This window comes from Telmatherina bonti, assembly GCF_933228915.1.
Source record: "Telmatherina bonti genome assembly, chromosome: 22".
In the NCBI taxonomy this organism is placed as follows: domain Eukaryota; kingdom Metazoa; phylum Chordata; class Actinopteri; order Atheriniformes; family Telmatherinidae; genus Telmatherina; species Telmatherina bonti.
The window spans coordinates 25,279,624-25,306,133 of NC_136631.1; the positions used below are offsets into that span (position 1 = coordinate 25,279,624).

General features: G+C 43.9%; 2 protein-coding genes across 3 annotated transcripts; both read left to right on the plus strand.

Annotated features, from left to right (window-relative positions):
* Nucleotides 1-1,103: 1,103 nt before the first annotated feature.
* hivep2b (HIVEP zinc finger 2b) lies at nt 1,104-14,306 on the plus strand. The gene is made up of 7 exons (XM_079262097.1): nt 1,104-1,259; nt 4,046-7,955; nt 8,461-8,618; nt 8,753-8,928; nt 9,279-9,377; nt 9,460-10,247; nt 11,878-14,306. The coding sequence occupies exons 2-7, from the start codon at nt 4,146-4,148 to the stop codon at nt 12,277-12,279; spliced, it is 5,433 nt and encodes a 1,810-aa protein (XP_079118223.1). The 5' UTR covers nt 1,104-1,259; nt 4,046-4,145; the 3' UTR covers nt 12,280-14,306.
* Nucleotides 14,307-15,180: 874 nt separating this feature from the next.
* On the plus strand, nt 15,181-20,787 carry txlnbb (taxilin beta b). Of its 2 annotated transcripts, none has more exons than XM_079261822.1 (10): nt 15,181-15,284; nt 17,336-17,579; nt 18,368-18,459; nt 18,551-18,721; nt 18,924-19,118; nt 19,355-19,474; nt 19,580-19,654; nt 19,731-19,823; nt 20,012-20,107; nt 20,227-20,787. In XM_079261822.1, the coding sequence occupies exons 2-10, from the start codon at nt 17,345-17,347 to the stop codon at nt 20,719-20,721; spliced, it is 1,572 nt and encodes a 523-aa protein (XP_079117948.1). In that variant the 5' UTR covers nt 15,181-15,284; nt 17,336-17,344; the 3' UTR covers nt 20,722-20,787. The 2 variants fall into 2 exon arrangements, with proteins under 2 accessions (XP_079117948.1, XP_079117947.1); XM_079261821.1 differs by having other exon boundaries at nt 15,185-15,284; nt 17,309-17,579.
* The last annotated feature ends 5,723 nt before the right edge of the window (nt 20,788-26,510 follow it).

The window sequence follows — 26,510 nt, forward strand, 5'->3', positions numbered from 1 at the left end:
CCCCTGGAACACTTTGGGCCCAGGGACCTCTGCTCTTTTAATCCGGCCCTGGTTACATGTTGAGCAGCGTATATTTCCATCTATAGCAGCACAATACTTAATAACTAAGCATATACTAAAATGTTACACTTGCTGTGTCTTCAGTCGTATTTTTTTGCACAAACTCTTGCTCAGAGGAAGTCTTAAGATTTCCCAAGTTGTTGCGTTCCTGCAGAGACTGTGTTAAATTAAATTCAACCCGTACATCTGATTCACAGGACGAGGTTTTGCAGCTGCACATGATCTGCATTATTGTCCCTTTTCTCTCTCTCTCTCTCTCTCTGTGTGTTAATGACACCCCTCTCGTCACGACTCTCTCCATTCACAAAGCAGATCCTGTCGTGACGGGAAGAACTGGCTCTGAACAGGCTGTGGGTGTCTCAGAATTCACAGAACAAGTCTAATTTCTGCAGCCGCCTCACAAACCAGCCACATGCTGTCTTTCATTGAGTCCCTCTCAGTGCACGCGCTGAATAGGCTCGCCTTGTAGGAAATGTACATTCACAGATGTAGCACCATGTGATTACAGTCTTTCACAGTCCTATTTGCATTTCCCCCTCTGCTCTAGGTATACTGACACACACGTTCAGTGTATTGATCTGGGTTAGGATGCAGGTTTCTCATTGAATGTGGGTCAGCATCCACATCATTAAACACCAGGTTAGAATACTTCACTGAAACAAAGGGTGGATGAACAATGTCTTTGTATAAAGGTGATGTTTTGGTTCTTTGGATCATGACTCTCCACTCTGTGTGTGCATTGAGGCAGCTGCTGCTGTGCTTTCAAACACACACACACACACACACACACACACACACACACACACACACACACACACACACACACACACACACACACACACACACACACAGAGGGGACAGAGAGAGAGCGAGAGAGCGAGAGAGAGAGAGAGAGCGAGAGGAAAAGCGTCCTTAAACGTGGGCTGTTGTGTAATCCTTCCCAGGGCCCCTTTGCTATTTTTGTGCCTGGGTCCGCACGTCACGGTTGGGTATTTTCTCTGGTGACTAGCTCGCATCAATAGATCTTCTAATGTACACCCAGTCGGCCAGCAGCTTCGTGACTGATGGGACTTTACCTTGCTGATTTCTTTTATTATTATTACTACCCAGACACGAGGAGAATGGAGAAACGGACTATGCAGTATGAGGAATGTCACATGTGACTGTCGATATGGGACAGGGGACTATTCAAATGTCAGGTTTGTATGAGGATTATATTTGATAACTGAATGTCAGCTGCTGTATGAGCCGAGGCTGTTTTTTTTTTTTTTTTTCCTCCACCAGGCTTTGTGTCACTGTGATCACAGAGAGAGAGAGAGAGAGAGAGAGAGAGAGAGCTGTTGATTCATTCTGCATGCTATGTTGCTGTGAGAGCAACACAGGCTTTTTTTTTTTTTTTTTTTTAACAGTCTCCTTATGATATTTATGGAGTGGTTGTCAGCGTCAGATCTTATGCCTGTTCCCTTTAATGGCCAACTTAGCCTCTAATGATGTAATGCAGCAGCATAACGATGCTCTCTGTAGCACAGCATTTGTTTTTGCTCATTGTCTTCTCTCATAGCAGTCAGGGATGTGCCTGCTTGTTCAAATATATGTCTCCACGGAGTCGTATCTCCATCCATGCGGACATACTGTACCACACTCAGCCCACAAATCCCCCCCCCCCCCCCCCCCCCCCCCCCCCCCACACACACACACAACGCACCTACTGCCACCCACCTGCCTCCTGTTGTTGCACCTCATTGCTGCTGTGTCATATATTTTTGTAAAGGTGAGAGCTTGATGGGAATGTGTGGGGAAAACAAAAAAAAAAAAAAAAAAAAAAAAAAAAGAAGTCTGACTTGTCAGTGAGGCTGAATGTGTTTCTACTCCGCTATGTTTAGTTCAAAGGTATGCATTGTTTCTGAGGGTCTTATCTCATTGTCACTCTGCACTCACATACCCCTTCCCTCCTCTCATGGCTCACAGAGGATGGAAACTAAGCAATGAAGTCACCTTGAAAGGGAGCTCCCTCCCAGGCCTCTGAATGATGTTACCCCCCCCCCCCCCCCCAGGCACCCCACTTAGTTTACCTCTGTAAACCTCCCCATTGAAACATGGACCCTTCCAATCTATCCCCTACCTCCACTGCTCCCTCACCTCCCTCTTCCCCTTACAATCCTTCACATTTTTTGCCGTAAATTACAGTAGAAAGACTCCTTAAATTTATCCGAAGCAGAGTGACCGGGAGACGTAAAGAGGCTGAAGAGATGTTTTTTTTTTTTTTTACAAACAAGTACGAGGTGGAAAACCTGCTTTCAGGCATCTCTCAGCATCTCGAGAGTCACCTTGGTTTCTCATCCTGTGGTTTGTGCTGGAGCGGTGTGCTAACAAAGAAAGGAGAGTGAGAGCAGGAGAGGGAGAGTTGGAGGATGTCCTAATTAAGGGGAACTCAGAGGGTTTGAACCAGATAATCCTACATAACCTCGTTAGGGAGGACACGGCGTTTGATACTGAGAAGATGGAAACGATGTGTCCTCAGATACCCATGCCCGTGATTTGAAGTGAAGGTGTAACGGCCAAACCAGCTCCCTGTAACCACAGGCGTGATGATGCTTCCTGCTGGAGTCAGACTTGTTTACGTACAGTACAGCATGTGGTCCTGTTGCAGATCAATGTGCTGATGACACCGGAAACGCAGGCAGGTGTGAAGGTCTCAGTCCAACAAGAGACTTGTGATGACATGTGTTTGGGGTAAAAGAGCAGATTTAAGCATCTGCTTTGTAGAAAAGATGCAGATTAACTGATCATGTTTCCTCTTCTCTGTGTGTGCTGGGATGTGTTGTAGATGCATGTTGGTTTTAATGCGACAAATAAAGTGTTTCAAGAGAGAAAATTTGTGATGCAAAAACAGTCTTAATGTCTGAGTTGTCACCAGTTTGCAGATCTATGAAGACTTGGGTGTGCAGGTATACTCAGAGAGTTGCAGGAAAGTGTTCAGATATTTTACTATAATAAAAATAAACCAGCCAACAATGTAAATATGATGACACAGAGGAAAAAGTCCTGCATGAGAAATCCTAGTAAATAAGCTGAAGTACTGGCAGTAACATGTAATATTTTAGGTTTGGTTTCCCGCCACTGTGTGAGTAACACCATTAGAAAACATCAGTGTGTGAGCAGATTGTTATAGTTAAATCTGCTGAATTGAAGCACTTTGTGTTCAGCTTTGCACTTGGAGAATTTACTAGATAATTTCTTCCTCACTGAGATGAGTCATATCAGCATTTCACAGGAATAAAATGTGAACAAATTCATCATCTTAAATGTGAAGATGACTACACACTAGATTTTGTCCTTTTACAGACTTTTCACATCACCCACTGTGTAAATTCTTAATCTTAGAGGGAAGTAAAGCTGTCAAATAAATGTAGAAAATACAACATTACCCTGTTAGTTGAACTCAACAGGATCAGCATGAAATAGAAACACTTGAGCACCAGAAAAAAATGTGCTGGATTCTACTACTTTAGCAAATAAAGATAAAGAATTCATGCTGGATTTGTTTTTTTTGTTTTTTTTTTTACTTGTTTCTCATTCAGCCTCCAGCTCTTACACACAAATACACACACTTAAAATAAACCTGCACACATGAACAACCATTTATGACACATACTGCAGTACTGGCACGCACATTCATTGGGTTTCGGGGAAATTTAGGGCGTCTGCCAGGGTTGACATGAGGTACCTTTGCAAAGAGGTCATTTTTTCCACTCATGCTGTGATGGAGCTCATTATGAATTTTATACTCCAGTTTAATCAGAGGGACTTTTGGGAAACAGCTTTGAATAGCTCTAACTTTCAGGCAGTGGACTTTTTTATTCTACTTTTTTCTTTTTTTTAATGCTTTTACAGCTCACTTAATAGATGTTTATAAGCTTGTATTTTATATAAAAGCACCCATATTAGGGCTATCTAACTCTCTTTTCTTCCTTATTTCTTTCAGATGACCCTTCCCTGCAATTCACATACATGTTGAAACCAATACAATTACATAACAGATATCATCCTTGAACATTGATCACAAAGGAAGTGACATTGGATTCATGGAGTCACTTGAAACTACCGCAGGGGTAAGGAGCTCCACTGAGGGTCAGGAAAGAAATGCTGCACAGAGAAAAGGCACATCAGAGGCTGCTCAGACAAAGAGGAGACCATCAGTCGAGATGGAAGCCATAGGGTGGCAACAAGAAGAAGCTCCAAGCATAGGTTTATGCGTTTTTAAAGAAATGTCTGACTCAGGGAAATCTCTGCAATTAGAAGATCAGCTCTCCCAAGCCCAGTCCACGAGCCATCAAGACTATGAGGTGTCTTCGTTTCCACAACAGTCCACCAAGCCGTTTTCTGTTGGCAGATGGAAAGTTTCAGCACATTCACCAGGACCCAATTCTCAAAGGAAGTCTCCCGCTTCACCCGAAGTCCAGCTACAGTGTTCCCATTCAGGGATGGATCAGCTGTCAGAGGCAGTGTCTAAGGTGGAGCAGAAACCACAAAAACCAGGGAAATATGTTTGTGATTACTGTGGAAGGGCATGTGCCAAACCCAGTGTGCTTAAGAAACATATCCGCTCACACACTGGAGAGCGGCCTTATCCATGCATCCCCTGTGGATTCTCCTTCAAAACCAAGAGTAACCTCTACAAACACAGAAAATCCCATGCTCACTCAGTCAAAGCTGGAACAGTGCCATTCTCAGAACTTGGTTCTTATAATGCCAACACAGACCAGGGGTCTTTTGAAGGGGAAGGAGAGTTATTCTCTGATGCTGAGCAAAGCACGGACACGGACGAGGACGCTCTTAATGACCCGCTACTGCTGCTGGACTCTCCAATGGAGGGATCAGATAACACTGCTGTAAAAGTACTCAATCTCATAGCTCAGAAAAAGGGAGCCACGTCAGTGTCAGCTCAGGATGGTTCATCCCAACCTCAAGAAATCAATGCGCCTCCTGTCACGGCCGAGGCTAGTCGGGCAATTCAATCTTGCACGATCAAGCAGAGGCTTGCACTTCGACTTTCTGAGAAAAGAAGCAGTGACTCTGAGCACAATCTGTCGCTTCCAAGTCAGTCCAGCAAAGGCAGCACGGATTCAGGCTACTTCTCACGCTCTGAGAGCTCAGAGCACCAGACCGGTCCTCCAAACACCAACGCAAAGTCCTATCAAGAGATCATGTTTGGAAAGTGTTATCGGCCGAGCCCTAAACAGGCGACGGCTTTTGTGGCTTGTAGTGTAGACTCGTGTGAATATACTGGGAAAGGCTCAGACAAAGGCGTGTCGCGTGTTTTCACACAAGAAAAAGACACAGTTGAGTCAATCAAAATCAACACTAAATCATTCACAATGGAGGAGATAAAAGAGCCGGACTTAGACGCCGGCTCTGACATGGGGCCTCTGATCAGAAGCAACTCAATGCCAACGTCCTCAGCAGTGTGCCTGACTATGCCTCAAGCCCTCAGAGGCAGCCACTCCTTTGATGAGAGAGCTAGTACCGGGGGCATGAGGAGACTCAGGCGGCAAGCTGCTTTCGAGCTATCCGCACATGATGGCCACACAGACACTGACAGTCATGGAAAGATGAGCGAAAGTGGCATTTCACCCTCAGGACTGGAAATGGAAAACTACCCCTCTGTGGTGCAGAGTATGAGCCATCAGAAACATGCAATGGAACTGGCAACACGGAAGCGTCGAAAAGAGAAGAGGGAAGAGGACGATTTGCCAGGTCAATATGAGGGATATCATGAGCGGTGTGAGGAAATGTTTGATTCAACCAAGGACTATGATTTAAAACAAGCTGCTATGGGCATTATGGCTTTAGGGAGAGGACATTTGGACAGGTGTGACATGGACAAATCAGTGAGCTGTGAAACATCAGGTCGAAAAACCTTAGGGAATGTAATTTCTGTTATCCAGCACACAAACTCAATAAACAGGCCTCTCCCTGAACAAGCAGAATCTTACAAATATCATGGTCAGAGGTTGGAAAATATATCTTCTTTTCAAGCAATGGAGGCAGGTGAATCTCTCGAGATGGAGCCTGACAGTAGATTAGGGCAGTCAGATCAGTTGGGGCCCAAACTTGTACGGCAGCCCAACATACAAGTCCCAGAAATCAGGGTCACAGTTGAGCCTGACAGTCCAGAAAAAGCTCCCGAAGTGCAGGTAAAGGAGCCAGAGAAGCACGTGGAGGAGTTTCAGTGGCCTCAAAGGAGCGAAACTTTAGCACAATTCCCTCCAGAGAAGCTCCCTCCAAAGAAGAAAAGACTCCGTTTAGCTGAAATTGAGCACTCCTCTGGTGAATCTAGTTTTGAATCTGCCTGCACTAGTCTCTCCCGCAGCCCGAGCCAAGACAGCAACTTATCTTATAGCTCCACTTTTTCGTTTGACAGGGAGGAGAGCTTGAAATCGGTCTCTCCAGCCAGGCAAGATGAATTTGGCAAGCCACTAGAGCTCTTAGCTGTGCCGGGGAGTGGGCACACCCTCTCTGTGCTCAACCAGCGTCAGCAGCATGAAATGAGACGCTCCTCCTCAGAGCAGGCGCCTTGCAACTTGCGCAAGGAGTTCCCAGAGGTACGCAGCATATCATTTGACTATGGCAGCCTTTCTCCAACATCCAAAGTTAGACACGTGGACATCAGTGCTTTGAAGGAGAGAAGGAGGGGAAACTTGGTGCGACAGGAGTCACTGAATATGGATACTGAAGTAACACAAGTCCCATCACAAATGTTTCCACAGTACCTCAGCAGCACCTCCCCTCCATTCACAGCAGCCACTCTTCTGCCGCAGACTTTGCCAATATTTTCTACTGGGAATACTTTTCGCCAGCTGCCTCATCCAAGCCTCTTAGTACCTGTTCGAATCCAGACTCACGTGCCATCTTTTGGCAGTATCACATACACATCAGTATCACAGATTTTTGACAATCAGTATGATGGTATTGGTGCTAGTGCATCCATTCTTCAGAGTCACACATCCCGGTTGCCTGGAAATGTTGATTCTCATAACGTATTAGCTCACACAAAACCGCCTACAGCTCACACCCTCAATGTCGAAGCCCTCGATTTGTCATCAGCTAAGCTCAAGACAGGCATTCCTCTGTCTCTGACCTCCAGAACCATCTCAACTACGAATGCCTCCAGTGGCGGCGCAAACAAACGGATGCTGTCCCCTGCCAGCAGCCTGGACCTGTTCATGGAGGTCAAGCAGCAAAAACGAGTGAAAGAAGAACGAATGTTTGGACAGATTGTCGAGGAACTGAGTGCAGTGGAGCTAGGAAAATGCCATTTGGGTGAAGAGAAGGGGCGCAGGTCAGAAATGCAGCGTGCATCAACACCCCGTGGTCAGGGTGACTCACACAAAGCTGCATTTATCACACTTCATCATACAGCATCTGAGGCTGCCGAACACGGAGTCGAGACAGCTATGGATAGCAGCTCCCTTGAAACAAGCTCACCGCCTTACTCGATCATAACAGTCGGCGAAGTGAAAGAAGGAGCGCAGATGGATATGGCAGCACAGCTGGTTACCAGTCGAGATGTCCTGATCTCAGACTCAGAGCATTCGAGAATCTTATCTCAGTTTCCAAGTCTTCGCACAACGACAGGTGTGAGCTGGTGTTATCTCAACTACACCAAGCCGAGTTGCTCTCGCAGCAACGCCCCTTTCGCCTCGGTGTACGCTGCATGGTGTGTGAGTTCCCACAATCCCAACCCTCTTGAACTGAGCACCAGCGCCGCTCTGGCTCTGCTGCGGTCCAGACAGAGAGGAGACAAGGTTATATACACCGTGGCCGCCATGTGTCAGCCTGGCACAGGGAAACTGGTTTCATCCCTTATCCTCTGGAGGCAGACCATGAAACAGGTGAGAAAATGATCTCATCTCGACTGTTTGAGGGTAAAGCACTCTTTATCCCACATTTAACTGGTTTTGCTAATTTAATCAGTTAATATAACTGATTGAATGAATCTGTTTCTATTGGCAGCGGAAGTTTTCAGCAAGAGATAACTGTTTGTAGCGCAGGAGGTTTGAAGGACATTAGTAGCCAGAATTTGGCAAACTGCAGACTTTTATCACTTGGCAGAACATTCCCTTGGAAAGTATCTGAAAAGACCATCCGCCTTCTGCTGATTTAAAGGTTTAACTTTAATTCATCACTTGTGTTTTTCAATAAAAAAAATGCATTAAAATAGATTCATTTTCAGGTGAATGTACATGGCTTTTCCCCTTTCAGGAGCACAGGTCATGTTTGCACAACATGCTGTGTAATACCATGTGTGACACATAATATTGGACGCATCGTGTTTCACTGTCGATACGGTGTCCACTTAAAATGGGTGTTAACATGGTGTACGTTCATCTGATTCAGCTGCAGAGGAAACCCGAGCCCAAAGAGGTGGACATCACCTACGGGAAGAAGGTGAAAGACATCAGCTGCAGAGCCAAAACTGCCAAGGAGGAGTGGAGAGAGAGGGAGGCCTCCACAGCTCAGGCGGTGCCAACGCGAATTAAGATTTTCGAGGGAGGGTTAGTCAAGATCCAAGCTGCCATATTACTTGTCATCTGTGCTGACTTGAAGTGTTGCAGTTATGTTAGCATCAACCTATGCTCACTTCATAGAGCTGAAAGCAACAGAAAAAATGTGTTTTTTTTCTTGTCAGGTATAAGTCCAATGAAGACTATGTGTATGTGAGAGGTCGAGGCCGGGGTAAATACATTTGTGAGGAGTGTGGTATCCGTTGCAAGAAGCCAAGCATGCTGAAAAAACACATCCGGACCCATACAGATGTGCGGCCATACATCTGCAGGGTTTGCAACTTTGCTTTCAAAACTAAAGGTGGGCATTTTAAATCATAAAGACAAGTTAATCATAGTAATTCACAGAATTATGTTAAATAGAAATCTTAAATGCCTGAGTTCAAGTGCTGTAAATGAACATTTGTGTGGAAAAAAAAATGTGTGATAGATATAAATAAATAAGGAATAAATATAGAATCTGCAGCAGCAGCACAAGTTGTGTAGTTTTGTGCTGCTGGTGCAACAATGCTGCACCTCCAAGCCTTTGTGCAAAATCAGCAACTCTTTATTTCTTTTTCCACTTTCTTTTGTGGGTAGCCTATAACGAGGTATTTTCTGCAGCCTGGAACGCAACTTCTGCTTAAACAAATATTTGCTTCATGCCTACAGGAAACCTGACTAAACACATGAAGTCAAAGGCGCACATGAAGAAATGTCTTGAGCTTGGAGTGTCTGTAACAATGGATGACACAGAAATACAGGAGCATGGTAAGAAGAGGTTTACTTATCTTGGATATTTGATGATGTTTTGCAATAAACTTGGCTAAACCGATGTTTTTATCCTCTGAAGTGGATGACATCCAGCAGGAATCCAAACCAGAGGTAGCAGCAACCACCAAACATCAGTTCTCAGATGTTGAGGACTCTGATGGTATGGATGAGGAAGCTGATGACATCGATGAGGACGATGATGAGGATGATGACTATGAGGGTGATTCTACCCCAAAGTTGCGTTCAAGAAGCACAAGTCCTCAACAGTGTGGCGTTACCTCTCTGTCAGTTACATCCACAGCGGCTGTCCATGGCTGCTCCATCACCTCACTGCCTGGAGCTGAAGTCCGCCAACAGTCCTCCAGCAAACGAACTGGTTCAGATCATCGACACGCCCTCACAGCCGACCATAGAGAGAAGTCTGTGGATGAAGATTCTCTGACCATGTTGTCTCCAGACCAGACCAACCTTCTCTTTGACCCTTACTCTTCATGCCTGCTCTCTCCTGGCTGGGAGTCTCCCCTTAGGGAGCCTTCCCCTTCGCGCCTGCGCTATCCATCACCGAGGCGAGAGCTCTCCCCGCGAGGTCGCTCCTCTCCAAGATGGGATACCTCTCCACTGAGGCCCGGTTCACCCAGTTTTAACTCCATCCAGCATCCTTCCCCAGTCTCAATGGAACGACCCATGTCTCCTGGAACAGAGCTTACTGGGAAGCGCGAATCCTCAATGAGAGGCAGGCAGAGGGTTGTGTTGAGGGCTGTATCACCGCGCAGAGGCTCGCACCAACACAAAGGCAGTGGTGACAAAATCAGACATCAAGTAAAGATGGAGATGGCTCAACAGCAAGGAACCTTTGAAATGGAAATGGTGTGTGCTACATTGCATTCTTCTTCCAGCTATAAAGCTACTTTGCAAATAAGTTTGTTTTGTTTTTAGACCTATTAAGTTAATACGGTTTCCAAATGTTTCTTGACAAAGTGATAAAATTTGGTAGTTTTAAGTTTTGCATTGTGCAAACATTTTTCAAATTTAGGAAATATTTTGTAAGGCAGGGAATATACTTGCTTTTAATCATGCATACACATGATTGGAATGCTATTACGCTGCAATGTGGGATTTTCCAGTTTGTAGGAGTTTAGAGACATGTTTGACCAGATGTAAGGACACAGGTTATGATGAAAAGTTATGATGAAAAGTTTTTAAAACAAGACAGTTCATGCTTTGTTTGCGAACCTTCATCATCGTCTGCAATTCTGTTGTTGGGGTTTAGCTTGTTTTTATTCTAAAAAACAAACCAAATGTCGATCTTCTCTGTTATCACCTTGGTTATAATTTACACCCTACAAATCCAGTTAATAAGAAGTTACTATGCGAGTTTTCTAATGTGTCCATGAATTCTCCAGTAATGAGCATGGTACAGAAACTGGTACATAAACAATAAATTCAACCCACAGTGGTACCAGTTGCCTATGCAAATATAAGGTTATAAAGCAAGTATATTCTCAGCTTAAAAGTGCATTTAGAAACATTTGCACTGTTTTCTTATGCCCAGCTACACATGAATAAAAACTAGATAAAACCTTGCGTCATTTAAACATCTACAGCAATCTTTGCAGTTGCAATGAAAAGGTTAGCATGCTATAGTTTAGCAAGTAGCATAATGCTAAGCATGTTTACAGCTCATTAGTATTAACTTAGTAATAGCCATGTCTGTTTTGCTCTCTCTCTCTCTCGCTCCTTCTTTTTATATATATACATATATATATATATATGTATATATATATATATACATATATATATATATATATATATGTATATATATATATATATATATATATATATATATATATATATATATATATATATATATATGTATATATATATATGTATATATATATATATATATATATATATATATATATATATATATATATATATATATATATATATGTATGTATATATATATATATATATATATATATGTATATATATATATATATATATATATATATATATATATATATATATATATATATATATATATATATATATATATATATATATATATATATATATATATATATGTATAAATATAAATGCATCTGTAATGGAAAGGTTAATATGCTAAATTGAGCATTTCACCTCATTCGCATGCTAACATTTGTGTCACTATTAACCTTGTGCATTAATGTCTTTAAAATTGTAATGGTAGTCCATATATTGTGGTGATACTTTAATTAAAATCTGAGTAGATTACATACATCACAATTTTTAGAGCTCATTTAGCTAAAAAATGTTTAAAAAACAAATTTTGTTTTATTTTATTCGCTGAAGATTATCTTGATGCTGGGAAGTTTTAGTTCCCTCAGTCATGAACCCCATCGCCTCAAAATAAATCCTCACATTTCTTTAACAAATTTCATGATTCTAAATGATATATTTTCACATGCAAACATTGGCGAAGCTGCACCTAATGCTGCCAGTTATGTCGTTTCAGGATCAAAGAAGCAGCTTGGCTCCTGCGCTGCCTGGTGCTGCCAGTTCTCATTACCAGAACATCCTCAGTCACCTCCCTCTTCACTCCCAACAGCAGGCCCACAGTTTGCTCCCTGTCGTTCCAGTTGGAGGGCTCCAGATGTTGCACTCCCCAACCTCCCCCAGCACCGATGTCAGTCCATCCCCGGCGCAGAGCCCGCAAAGCAGCGAAGGCCAGCGCTGCAGCAGCAGGGATGGATCTGTCCATGGGCCTGAGATGGGTGGAGAGGACATCACAGGCTGCCAGGCCGCTCAGGAGAAAAGCCCTGACCCCGGTGTCAAGGACAGCAGACAGGAGGAGAGTGTCCAGACCTGCGTAAAAGCCATCGCCTCTCTGAAAATTACCACAGAGGACCCTCATTAAGACAGCTTTTTGTGTCACTTTGGTTTGATCAAGAAACAGATGCTCCTTCTGTCACACTTGCAACTGTCATCGTCCCATAAGGCACATAAACTCATCGTTATCCCACTGGAGGCAATATGATAACACATGGCCTGGTCTTGCAGGAGAACCCCAACCCTGTCTGATGTGCTCTTCTCTTCAGAGGGTTTTTTTTTTAGTCAAATGAACAAGCAGGAGGTTTTGCAAGGTGAAGAATCATTATTGGGTGCCGGTGCAATATGGAAAGATATTATGCTAATATGCCTTTGTTTGACGTAGTAGTTTGCGTACAATTGCACATAAATTATATTTATGGATCCTGTACAGATGTCTTTAACATATAATCCTTCTTAGATGCATACAAACACTGTATTTTACTGTGTGTACTTTGAAAATCGACTGTTGTTAATGTAATCATATCAAGGTGTGATGCAGTAGTGCAGTAACTACAGACTATTTATAAGGGGAAATGTATGTGTATTATAAAAAAGTCTGACCAAATTTTAAGTAGATGCTTCTTGTGCAGTTTGGTGCTTCTGATCAAGCGGCAAGGGTCTGTGCCTTTTTTCTTTCTTTCTTTTGTTGCTCTTCTTTATCTCTTTATCATCAGATGAGTATGGAAAACGTCAAGGTACTTTATTCAGAAGCGGCTGTGCTTTTCAGAGAGTTTGGTCAATGGAAAGCTTTTTCTTTCTTGGTCCGTCTGTTGACGCCGACGGACGGCTGCAGCTCAGTTTTGTGAAACAATCTTTAACAAGAAAAGTTTCTTCTGTTGCATTTTTCTTAATGTTGTGGTTTTTATCTTGGTAAAAATGCATGGGATTTGCTATTGCACAAAAATAGAGGAAGTAATTATGTAATTATCAATACTGTAAGATGTATTTATATATTAGAGCGTAAGCACTTATTGATACTTGTAAACATTTGACTACTATTTATATGGTATATCTGTACTTATGCAGCAGTGATGCAGTTATGCAGTGAGCCATGCTGGCATTGCTTTTGAGCTCATGTCTTTGCTTTGATTAAACAGACGGCTTTTTTTTCTTGCCTATACAGATGACCATAAGCATTTTCTAAATGAGTTTTAAAGATGCACTTTCATCTTTTCATCTTTGATGTTTGAACTTACATGGATGTTGAAGCAGAGGGGGTAAAACATGTATTCTTGTTTCGTGATTTTAATACATTCCAGCTGTTTTGCTTTTGTTGTCACGTCTCTCTTTGTGTGAAATATGTTGGACACTAATCCAAGGGGCTACGGTTATCAGCCAACAGTAAATTAATGCATTTTCACATTTAACTGGAAAAATCAATCTCACTTACTGCAAGTTATACTAAAAGAATGATGTTAACAGCATTAGTTGGTTGACTTTGTGCTTCAGCTCAAAATGTAAGTAACCATTCACCAAATATATATATATATATATATATATATATATATATATGTGTGTGTGTGTGTGTGTATTTTTATGATTTAAACTATTTTTGCAGTGTTGAATCCTGAAAACTTTTTATGTGGATTATTTGTATCTCTTTCAGAGGGAAAATGGCTGCAGTTGATGTCAAGGTTCGAGGTTTGATGAGGGCAAATACAGCAGTGTTGATCACAAACACAATGTGTCATCTTTTAAGAAAAAACAAAAATTGTATTCACATCTTCAAGTGGTTATCAGTTTGAGAGTGGAATTTAAAAAAAAGTACTTTGTTCACTCATGTTTACATAAAGAAAATTTAAAGGTGCATTGCTTTAAATTTATGTCTCCATTTCTGAAGATGTTTAGAGCTTTGAGTTCACTCATTGCTATGTATCTCTCTATGTATCTCTCTCTCTCTTTTTTTAAAAAATTTATTTATTTATTTTTTTTAATGTGTATTCATGTTCACCAAACTGCATTGTGCCTCTTATGTCTGGAAATTCCCTGTAAAACACACAGAGGACAAATCATTTTACCTCTCAGTAGCCAATCTGTTTGTTCAGCAATTTGCATCAAAACTGGTTAGTCAGGATGGAGTGCCTCTTTTCTGCTATGAGGAATTTATTGTTTGGTGCTCTACTTTTTCAGATTAAATTCAAAATTGTTTTAAAAAGAATATACTTCTAACCCAAGCGTGTGTGTGTGTGTGTGTGTGTGTGTTGCGGCTTCTTTCGTGGTTTTTTTTTTTACTTGAGAACGAGCTCCTGGTCTCTTCCTTCAACCACAGGTTGAATCACGGTGAAGGGGGGAAATGTTCATCTTTAGGCGAGGATAATATTAATAAAATAAAGATCCCCAGAGTGAAAAATTGGATGAACTCCTTCCAGTGACATCCTCTGGTGAAAAATTATTACTGCAGTCATAACATGCAGCAGGAGAAATAAATGAATGCTTCCAAAAATAGTGCTCACCTTGTGGATTGTATTAAACCACATTCAGGCTTTATTTGTCAGTATCATGTTCAGCAGATCTGCTCCATCTCCACTGAATAATAAATATTGCATGTGCAGCGCATGTATGTAGAGAGTGGGGCTCTTCCAGCTCATTACACCAACTTTGACTCTTGTCTTTGGGCTTAAAAGGAGATCTGCTCTAAATCTGGCCAATCAGAGATTTCTTTTCTTTTTTCCCCCCCAGATCTTCTCCTGCTTAGTTCAGCTTGTAGAGCCCATTTGTTAGAATAATTACATGGCTGTTGACTACAACCCAGCTTCAAATGAAATTAGTACTGCAGCAGTTCAAAGGAGCAGAAGCGTCACATAAAATGGCTGCTCACTAAGAAAAAACAAACCGTAAAGCTGAAAGAATCCACAGAGAACAACACTGATCATGTTTACAGTAGTATCTGGACAGAGACATGCTGCTTCCTCCCTCACTTTTGTTACTCAGAGTGAGCTCTGCTCTCCTGGGTTATTTTGAGGTGGTCTTATCACAGCTGTTGTATCTGTGGTGGCAGCCTGTCCGAGCCCCTCGACACTCTTCTTTTTCCCCCTCTGGCCCTTGGTCCTGGTAAGACCCTATTTGCTCATTACCCTGCTTCTTCGTAGACATTTGCACGTAAATAACAGAAGAAATAACATTTAAAGAAATGGGAAAGATTTCCAATCCTCCCAGCATTTAATGTACTAATGAGTGTCTGAGTGAGTTTGACGGCTGTTTGAAGATGCCACAAAAAGGAGAAGCTGTTGACTGTAGGGAGAGTTTCCTGCGTCATTTGTTCACTAAACTGAAAGAAATTCACTTGTGGAAAGAAATGAGAACATTTTAACACCTTAACTGTGCTCCTCGGCTGTCATATTCCTGTACGATGAAGAAATCAGCAGCCCTATAGTTTTAGCTGATTTACTATTTGAACGTCTGCCTCCTTTGAAAACACTGAACAGAAAACAGGACACTTACGTAACCTTGGTGTTTTTTTTGTTTTTTTTTTTAAATTCTTTTTTTTAACTAAATGCTGAAAAATGCAGCTTTCATGCACATAACTACTAAAACTGACATCAACAACAGTGGATTAGAAATAGATAAATAAATAAATAAATAATGTGCCCATATTAAGAAGTTCCCAAAATAGCTTGTGGGTCTGGAACAGGTGCCATGTGCTCTGCTTGTGAAAGCACAGGCAGCGTGAAGGCTGCACTAATTTTATGCACATAAACAGGCTCTGACTGGGAGCCTGCACACTGAGACAGAAACAAGCAGGCAATGTCACGTTAAATGACTACACTTTGATGCACCAAAAAGGCTTTAAACTTACTTTTACAGGCTGTTGTTTTATCACAGTTTTGCCACGAGGGAGATGCTTTGTGAAATTTACCTATACTATAAAATATTTATGTTTCCTGCTGAGCTCTATGTGTACAGTACACATGAGTTATGTAAAAGGCTGGTTTAAGGGAATGTTTACCACCGTGTTGCATCAACAACGACAAAACCAGGCCAGTTCAACACCCAGACTCTAGTACCTGCAGGTCCAAGCTGTTGGTATGTTTGGCATTGTCTTGCTGAAATAAGCAATGTTTTAATCTATCTGGCTCCAAAAGCATACTTACTATTCATCACACATGATAATATTTATATGTTGTGTTGAAGCACTAACGCAGCCCGACGTCATCTTAGATGTGGGTTTAGATGCTGCTTTGTCTCATCTGTGACTATTTTACAAAATGTGGCGATAGTGTGTTATTTTCATGCCCTGGTAGTGAGAACATTCTGGTAAAGTTATGTAACTGGAGTCAATCAGTCAGTTCAAGATTTTATGACCATTTTGTGTTTTGCTTCGACTGGTATTTTCTATTCGAACTATCTGGAAATGGGTTGAAAGTGCTTTTCTGAAAGCTGCCACGGCTGCACCCGCTCAGTTGGTGCAGGTGTTCTTAAATTCAGAAATGTTAAGGTCAATCATTTTTAGTTTGATCAAACATTAAGGTTAACTTGCTGATTAGTGTTAGAACCAAAATTATAAGATAATTTTTCCATTTGTTCATCAGTTTTTGAACCAAAGCCCATATAGTTTAATCATGAATGAAACATAAAAGCACTTTAATTCATCATTTTGCTGTTTTGACATGTTATTTGCTTGTCAATAGACAAACAATCTCCTTCTATTCAGACTTTTACAGGATTTAGAGGCTTACATAAGATAAGACATCAGATATTACACTGTAACCACGTATATTCTGTTGAAAAACGCATAACAAGAGGAATGTTTTTTTGTAGTAGAAACTTGAACTTGCGATCGCTGTGTGTAATAGTGATACTGCTTCTGAATTACATCAGGCTTTTGGCATTCCTGCAGTCTCCTGCAGTCATTTCACACAACGACACAAAGCCAATCTGAGGATGCATTAGCTTAAACAGTTTATTGGACATTTTGACGCGTTTCAGTGAGAAAATCACAGTAGCAGAAAAATCAAGTGGCGTTTCTGGCTTCCTGTGACACGTCAACATTTCTGAGAGGGAAATGTGTTGAATAATCAGAAGAGCAACATGGATCCTTGTGAAAATGATTCATTTATTTTTGGGCTCCGTGACAGAGCCAGCTGTCTTCCATCTCTTACTAGCTCAGAATAATGGAGACTTGTCAGGAAAGCAGCCCTGCCCCCACGGGTCCAGAGGCATCGCCGTCCGAACACCACCACATTGACCTGACAGAGGACTTGGGCCAACAGCTGGAGGACATCATTAGCACCTACCAGGCAGCCCAGATTCCAGCTGAGCCAGAGGACATGGAAGAGGTCACAGCCGCCAAAGAGCCAGATGCCCGCAAGGACCAGAAACTGGAGAAGAAGATGCTCAAAAATCTAGGTCTTTGTCTTCTTTATTTCCTTTATTATTTATTTTTTTTTTTTTAGAGAAAGTTGTATTGATTTTGGCTGAAGTGGGTTTGATTCAGCTCAGTCAGGAAAAGTCCATGTTGTACTGAAACTGATAGGTGTGGAAACAGAGCTGTAATGTGTGGAAGTGCATCAATCAGGTAAAATAGTATTTTCCATGAGCCTTTTATAGTTGTGTCAGTTGTTCATTTACAGCGTTCTTATAATCCCAGATGACGGTTTCCAGGGGAAAACATCTCCATCAGAGTGTTAAAAATCTACTACAGGGTTGCCACTGACAGATGGTTGTGGTGGAAAATACTCTGGTCTTGAGAAGTTGTAATACATCTAAGAGTCAACTGTCTTCTTACAATGAACATTTTATTATAAACTAATACAAGCACACGCTGGAGCTTGGAGAGAGAACTCTCTCTGCAGATGCTGAAGTAACACCCGATTATAAACCATGCTTAACTCCTCCTAGTTGCTGGGCAGACCACAGAAAACAATCATTCTCTTCCTGACCTTTAACCTTAAGCAACTGGTCAACCAAGCAGCTGACAAAAACAGATGCCCTGCAGGAAACTCTTCCTGTCTCAGACTTTGTCTGCACATTCCAGACAAGGATCATATGACTTAAAGAAAGCTTTGTGCATTGACACAAAACACAGCAGGATCACAGCAAATCAATGCATATATGTCTAATACTTAATTCAAACCAAAACCCATAATAATTTCTCCAACATGGTGACCAACTTGAAATTCTCTCTGGCTCTTTAGGGAAGGAAGCCATGCTGCTGATGCAAAGTCTGAATAAACTCGACAGTCCTGAACAGAAACTGGAAGCAATCATAAAGAAGCATGCCGAGCTCGTGAGTGACTGAATGTATCGAGGTGATGCATTATTGCGATATTAATCCTCCTCTGAGTTTCATGCTGAAATGTCTGCGTGTGTTTCTGCAGCTGGAAGAGCATCGTAGTGATCAGAAGCAGATGAAAGTTCTGCAGAAGAAGCTACTCCAAGTGATGAAGGAGAAGGACCAGCTTCAGAGCGAGCACAGCCGGGCTGTGCTGGCTCGGAGTAAACTGGAGGGGCTGTGCAGAGAGCTGCAGAGACATAACAAGACTTTAAAGGTACTTCAGCTCTGTCATTACTTAACAACAGATTGTTCTAGATAAACCAAACCAGCGTGGTGCCAAAGCAGAGCTTTAAAAAGTGCCATTAGCAGTCATCTGAGCTGAATTGGCAGGTGGTGTCACCATATGTTCATCACAACAGGACAGTCAAAGCTGGGAACTGGTGTATTAAGCACTAAAAGGTATTCTTGAATTGCAGGAGGAGACGCTGCAGCGGTGCAGGGAAGACGACCTCAAGAGGAAAGAGATCACCACTCATTTCCAGGGAACTCTCAGCGAGATCCAGGCCCAAATAGAGGAACACAGCAGTCGCAACACCAAGCTGTGTCAGGAGAACAGTGCTCTGGCTGAAAAGCTGAAGGGACTCATTTCACAGTACGACCAGCGAGAGGCGGTATGGAGCAGACCAGACAGACAGAGCAGTTACAGCGAAGCATAGGAAGGTCAATTTGTACTCTCACTCTGAATGAGTGGGAGCAGAGTTCATTGCATGTACTGCGATTATGCAAACCCACACAAATCTGTCTTACACTTATTAGACACAGCGCTTCAGCCAAAGCGTGCTGAGCGAGAAATTGAACACCTCTTTGTGAGAAAAGTGACTCACAAATTCACCCGAATGTCTTGTAGAACCTGGAAAAGGTCTTCAAGCACAGAGACCTGAAGGAGAAGCTGCTGGAAACCAAACTGACTCAGGCGAACATGATCCTGAAGGAGGCCGAGGAGAAGCACAAGCTGGAAAAAGACCACGTATGCTTCGCACGTCTGATTTGTTCAGCTCTGCAACTGTTTTAGCGACACATGTGGAATTACAGTCTCCTGTCAGTCAGTCTCACATATTTCAATGTCCCACAGCTGCTAAAGCAGGCGTCAGAGTATAAACTTCAACTGAAGGTTATGAAGGAGCAAGAAACCGAAATGAAAGGCCAGGTAGAGTAACGTGTCATGGGCGTCGCTGGCTTGCTTTTCTGCCTTTGTGTAAAGTTTTGCCGTCGCTTCTCCTCAGCTTGACATGTACTCCAGGAAGTTTGATGAGTTCCAGGGAACGGTGTCAAAGAGTAACAGTGTCTACAGCAGCTTCAAACAGGACATGGACAAAGTAAGAACTGCTCGACAGAATATTTGCAGTCAGCTTCGTGATATTTGTCAGAATTTTTAGCTTATCTGCAAAAAATCAAGATGAAAGAATCCCATGGGATATTCACTTACAAACATCAACAGCTACAGTTTTTTTTTTTTAGCCCGTGTGCCACATAACATGATGTCTTTGTTGTTGTTGTTGTTTAGATGGCAAAGAAAATGAAGAAGCTGGAGAAGGAGTGTCAGTCATGGAAGACTCGTTTTGATGGTTGCAACAAGAGCCTCATTGACATGGTGGCAGATGTAAGAGCCATTCTCCACACAAGCACTTGTTTATTTCTGAAAACCCCCACTCCCCTTCCAGGCAGAATATGTTCGCTACAAAAAAAAAAAATGCAACTGATGTGAGTTATCATTTGCAGAAAGCCATCAAAGAAAAGGAATTTGAGCTTCTCACTATCAAGAACCAGAAGCTTGAGAGTCTCTGCAGGGCTTTGCAAGAGGAAAGGAAGAATTTATATGAGAAAGTGCAAAAAGCACAACCGGACATAAACCCCCCTGAGCCAACACAGAAGGAGGATAACAAGGTGCAGGAGGACCGACAAGGCCTCAAAGAGGATCACCCAGTCCAAAACTCTCCACCCCCTGCCTCTGCTGGAACAGCGACACCAACAAAGCCACTGATGGAAAAACTGGCCAAACTGAAGGCCGAGCAGGCGCTTCTGAAGGAAATCGCTGGTTCTTTCACGATCTCTCATGCTGTGCCTCCAGAAACAAGCACCAGCCAATCACATGGACTCTCTGAGGGCATCCATGGGCCACAGGAGAACCACATAGAGGAAATCGAACAGCACCAGGAAGTCCACGAGGATGGGTTTCAAAAACAGAGAGATCTGGAGATGGAGGCAGTTGATTAGTGCTGAAACCGCTGTGACAAGAAACCCGATACATGTGAGATCCGTAGAAATAAAAGGAAAAATGTCGCCTCTGTGTTCAGTGTGTCGTCCTCAAACTAAGAGATTTGTTTTTGTTCCTACAACAAACTGACTACAACGACGCAGATTTATGATTTTAACAACGCTTATGTATAGACTTCCCTTTTTCTGCTTTCTGAATTTGAAGGTTTACCAACAAGATGCTCTTCTCTTTTTTTTTTGCACAGCTTCGATAGGCATGAAACTCATCTGATCATCAAAGAAACATTGATATTAATGCGTGAAATATCTGATCTGAAGATAATGAGGGGAGCATCAAATGAGCACAGAAAAATCACACGTTCTCATCACCAAAAAAAGTGCAAGATGTGTGAAAAATAAACACATCTCTCAAACTGCAATTTTAGGAGATGAAGATAAAAAGGATCAGGATGAAGCATCATTTCTGTTTCAAAAGCATCTCAAGCACAGAAAATGTGGAGCGGGAGTGTCGAGTTTTCTCATTACTGTTGAGTACAAAGAATTCCTCTTGAAATGTGTTTGTTCACAACAGCAACAATTTCTGAAGCCTTTGTCATCCGACAGAACAGTACTTGTAGGAGACTAATAAGCAAACTTACCGTACACACATGATTTAAATAACACGTCCCTGTTAAAATGCCTTTGTGGGACTCAGCAGAGATAGTATTCAAGGTAATGACATTTGCAGTCAGTCTGAGGTTTTGTACTGTCTGAGCTGTTCAGTTTAGCCTGAATTTAGAGGAAGATAACACGTCGACCAAGCCTCAAGACATGCCTGCAGCTTAAGTGATTTGTTTTATGTTGGCTTCATAGAGAAGTACGGTGCAGCATGATGAAAGCTGTGTTAAAATTCAGTGTCCCATTTTCACAGTGCACACAAGCTCAAAAACGCTAGTTTTTAAAGCAGCCATGCTATCTGCTATCTACTGTAAAGCTCTTCTTACAAATGTTTTTACAAGCTGTAAAACATGCAAATCTAAAATTCTTGTAAGATATAAACTAAGACATACAAAAATACAGAGTATAATGTGTGTTACACTTTGAGTTATGGAGCTGCAATGATAATGACATGAACTAATAAGACGGTTTAAGGCTAGAAAAATGAATAGATGAATGGGCATGTTCTGATTGCTGGCTTTCAGATGAAGTTTCCAAATCACAAAGAGCAGCAAAGCTCCATTTAATATGACAAATGGAGAGACAGTAATTCATCTCACAACAAATCGCAAGATTACCCATCAGTCATTGTGGCTGTCTTAACCTTCAAACTGAAAAGAGAAAAAGAAAGTGTTTAACAGTTTACTTGGGCTATTATAACAATTAGTAAAATGCTTTTTAAAAAGATTTCAGAGTGATGAGGCTTTAAACAATCTGTAAATTTACATTGAAAATGTCTAAAGCAGCGCGCTTTAGACAGCAGACACACTGATATCTGTGTTTTTCATCAAATTTAAACGCCTTTATTTACAGATTTTCCTTCTTATCTGGTAGCATCAACAACTCAATAACAAAAAAAAATTTAAAGGTACGTCTATCTTGGCATGAAATAGTTTCTACTGTACAATATTCCCTCATGAAGTTTATAACAGTATGAAAATAGCTTCAGCAGGTTCAATAAGCTGCCATCCAGAACATATTTTCAAGGGAAAATTAAGTCAGCAAGATGATGACAACATTCATCCATCCATCCATCCATCTTCTGCCGCTTATCCGGGGTCGGGTCGCGGGGGCAGCAGCCTAAGCAGGGAAGCCCAGACTTCCCTCTCCCCAGCCACATTTGCCAACTCTGCGGGGGGGATCCCGAGGCGTTCCCAGGCCAGCCGAGAGATGTAATCCCTCCAGCGTGTCCTGGGTCTTCCCCGGGGTCTCCTCCCCGAGGGACGTGCCTGGAACACCTCACCAGGGAGGCGTCCAGGAGGCATCCTGACCAGATGCCCGAGCCACCTCAACTGGTTCCTCTCGATGCGAAGGAGCAGCGGCTCTACTCTGAGCCCCTCCCGGATGACTGAGCTCCTCACCCTATCTCTAAGGGAGAGCCCGGCCACCCTGCGGAGGAAACTCATTTCAGCCGCCTGTATACGAGATCTCGTTCTTTCGGTCACGACCCACAGCTCATGACCATAGGTGAGGGTAGGAACGTAGATCGACTGATAAATCGAGAGCTTCGCCTTCTGGCTCAGCTCCTTCTTCACCACGACAGACCGGCGCAGAGCCCGCATTACTGCAGACGCCGCACCGATCCGTCTGTCGATCTCACGCTCCATCCTTCCCTCACTCGTGAACAAGACCCCGAGATATTTAAACTCCTCCACTTGAGGCAGGACCTGACTCCCGACCCGGAGAGGGCAATCCACCCTATTCCGGCTGAGGACCATGGTCTCAGATTTTGAGGTGCTGATTCTCATCCCAGCCGCTTCACACTCGGCCGCGAATCGCTCAAGCGAGAGCTGGAGATCACGACCAGACGAAGCCAACAGGACCACGTCATCCGCAAAAAGCAGGGACCCAATCCTGAGGCCACCAAGTCGGATCCCCTCAACCCCTCGGCTGCGCCTAGAAATTCTGTCCATATAAGTTATGAACAGAATCGGTGATAAAGGGCAGCCTTGGCGGAGTCCAACCCTCACCGGAAACGAATCCGACTTACTACCGGCAATGCGGACCAAGCTCTGACACCTGTCGTACAGGGACCGGACAGCTCGTACAAGGGGGTCCGGTACCCCATACTCCCGGAGTACCCCCCACAGGAGCCCCCGGGGGACACGGTCGAATGCCTTCTCCAGGTCCACAAAGCACATGTAGACTGGTTGGGCAAACTCCCATGCCCCCTCCAGGACCCCAGAGAGGGTATAGAGCTGGTCCACTGTTCCGTGACCAGGACGAAAACCACACTGCTCCTCCTCAATCCGGGATTCGACTATCCGGCGGACCCTCCTCTCCAGGACCCCTGAATAGACCTTACCAGGGAGGCTGAGGAGTGTGATTCCCCTGTAATTGGAACACACCCTCCGGTCCCCCTTCTTAAAAAGGGGGACCACTACCCCAGTCTGCCAATCCAGCGGTACTGCCCCCGATGTCCACGCGATGCTGCAGAGGCGTGTCAGCCAGGACAGCCCCACAGCATCCAGAGCCTTAAGGAACTCCGGGCGGATCTCATCCACCCCCGGGGCCTTGCCGCCAAGGAGCTTTTTGACCACCTCAGCGACTTCAGCCCCAGAGATAGGAGAGTCCACCCCTGAGTCCACCAGCTCTGCTCCCTCATGGGAAGCCGTGTTGGTAGGATTGAGGAGGTCTTCGAAGTATTCCCTCCACCGACCCACAACGTCCCGAGTTGAGGTCAGCAGCTCCCCATCTCCACTGTACACAGTATTGATGGAGCACTGCTTCCCCCCCCCCTGAGCCGCCGGATGGTGGACCAGAATCTCCTCGAAGCCGTCCGGAAGTCTTTCTCCATGGCCTCGCCGAACTCCTCCCATGCCCGAGTTTTTGCCTCGGCAACGGCCGAAGCCGCATGCCGCTTAGCCCGTCGGTACCCATCAGCTGCCTCCAGAGTCCCACAGGCCAAGAAGGCCCGATAGGACTCCTTCTTCAGCTTGACGGCATCCCTCACTGTTGGTGTCCACCAACGAGTCCTGGGATTACCGCCACGACAGGCACCAACGACCTTGCAGCCACAGCTCCGGCTGGCCGCCTCAGCAATAGAGGCATGGAACACAGCCCATTTGGACTCAATGTCCCCCGCCTCACCCGGGACATGTTCGAAGCTCTGCTGAAGGTGGGAGTTGAAGCTCGCTCTGACAGGGGACTCAGCCAGACGTTCCCAGCAGACCCTCACAACACGTTTGGGCCTGCCAGCTCTGACCGGCTTCCTCCCCCACCATCTGAGCCAACTCACCACCAGGTGGTGATCAGTTGACAGCTCCGCCCCCCTCTTCACCCGAGTGTCCAAGGCATGTGGCCGCAGGTCCGACGATACGACTACAAAGTCGATCATTGAACTGCGGCCCAGGGAATCCTGATGCCAGGTGTACATATGGACACTCTTATGCTGGAACATGGTGTTCGTTATAGACAATCCATGACGAGCACAGAAGTCCAATAACAAAACACCATTTGGGTTCAGAGGGGGGGGGGCCATGCCTCCCAATCACTCCCCTCCAGGTCTCACTGTCATTGCCCACGTGAGCATTGAAGTCCCCCAGCAGAACAATGGAGTCCCCAGAAGGAGCACCCTCCAGCACTCCCTCCAAGGACCCCAGAAAGGGTGGGTACTCTGAACTGCTGTTCGGCGCATAAGCACAGACAACAGTCAGGACCCGTCCCCCCACCCGGAGGCGGAGGGAAACTACCCTTTCATCCACCGGGGTAAACCCCAACGTGCAGGCACCACGCTGGGGGCTGATGAGAATGCCCACACCTGCTCGGCGCCTCTCACCATGAGCAACTCCAGAGTGGAAGAAAGTCCAGCCCCTCTCGAGGGTACTGGTTCCAGAGCCCAAGCCATGTGTCGAGGTGAGTCCAACTATATCTAGTCGGAACCGCTCAACCTCGCGCACAAGCTCAGGCTCCTTCCCCACCAGAGAGGTGACGTTCCACGTCCCTAGAGCCAGCTTCTGCAGCCGGGGATCGGACCGCCAGGGTCCCCGCCCCTTGCTGCCGCCCAGCTCACATTGCACCCGACCCCTACGGCTCCTCCCGCAGATGGTGAGCCCACGGGAGGTATGACAACATTCAGCACGTGTTAAATCCACATGACTCCACAAGAGTCATATGTCCGAACTGGCTTGCAGGCCGAGGGGTCTTGTCATAAATTGAAAAAAAAAAAGGTGCATGGTGTAACCAAAAACAGCAGCACAAAGCGAGATTGATCAAAACCTTAAAAGAAGAGGAGATGCAACACAGTGGTGCACATGCTCATGTTGCAGCATCAAACCCAGCAGAAAAATGAAGTATTACCCCATAAAGCTAAATGTATCATATTTGATACACACAGTTTCTGAGACGTTTTGGACCATTTTATGGTAAAAAAAAAAAACTTTGCTAGAAACCCTGTTGAACACAATCTGATACGTGTCTTCTGCCTCCTAATAGACACCAGGAAGCTGAAGATTGCACTATAGTAGTTTTGACATGGTAACAAATGGTAAATATTCCCCTCCCCTTCCCAATACATAAATAAATAAATAAAAGAAAACTGTTACATTTTGTTAGAGGGTTAAATAAAGACCTAAGATATTTAAAAAAAAAAACAGGACTTTTCTGACCATTTTTTCTATTCATGAGTCGGGTCCTGAAGGGCTAAAAAGGAACCTTCATATTGCATGTTTGGTGTAAACCTCAGGTTAGGAAATGATTGAATTATGTTTTACTCAGCATCCCAAACTGAACTTGATACCCTGACTGAACCTTTGAGATGTTGCTGTGCGGGGTCACTGATAAAAAGTTGCACATCTCTTCAACCAATAACAGACCCAAAATGGCCGCGGGATCAGCGCCGACTGCAGTTTCTTGCGCAAAAGCTCTCAGAGCTTTTGTTGAAACCGGCAAAGCTCTGCTGGACCTGGCAAAGAAGGAGAGCAATGAAGGTAGGCAGCGTTTTGTGTAGTGCACATAAAAATAGACATGCAGACACGGCGTTCTGCAGCTGGCTGACAAATTACAGTGGTACTTCTGAGCGTCACAGGCAGGAGGCCTGTCAATCATTATACATGGAAAGTCAACACATGGATTTTTACACGCTAACCTAACTC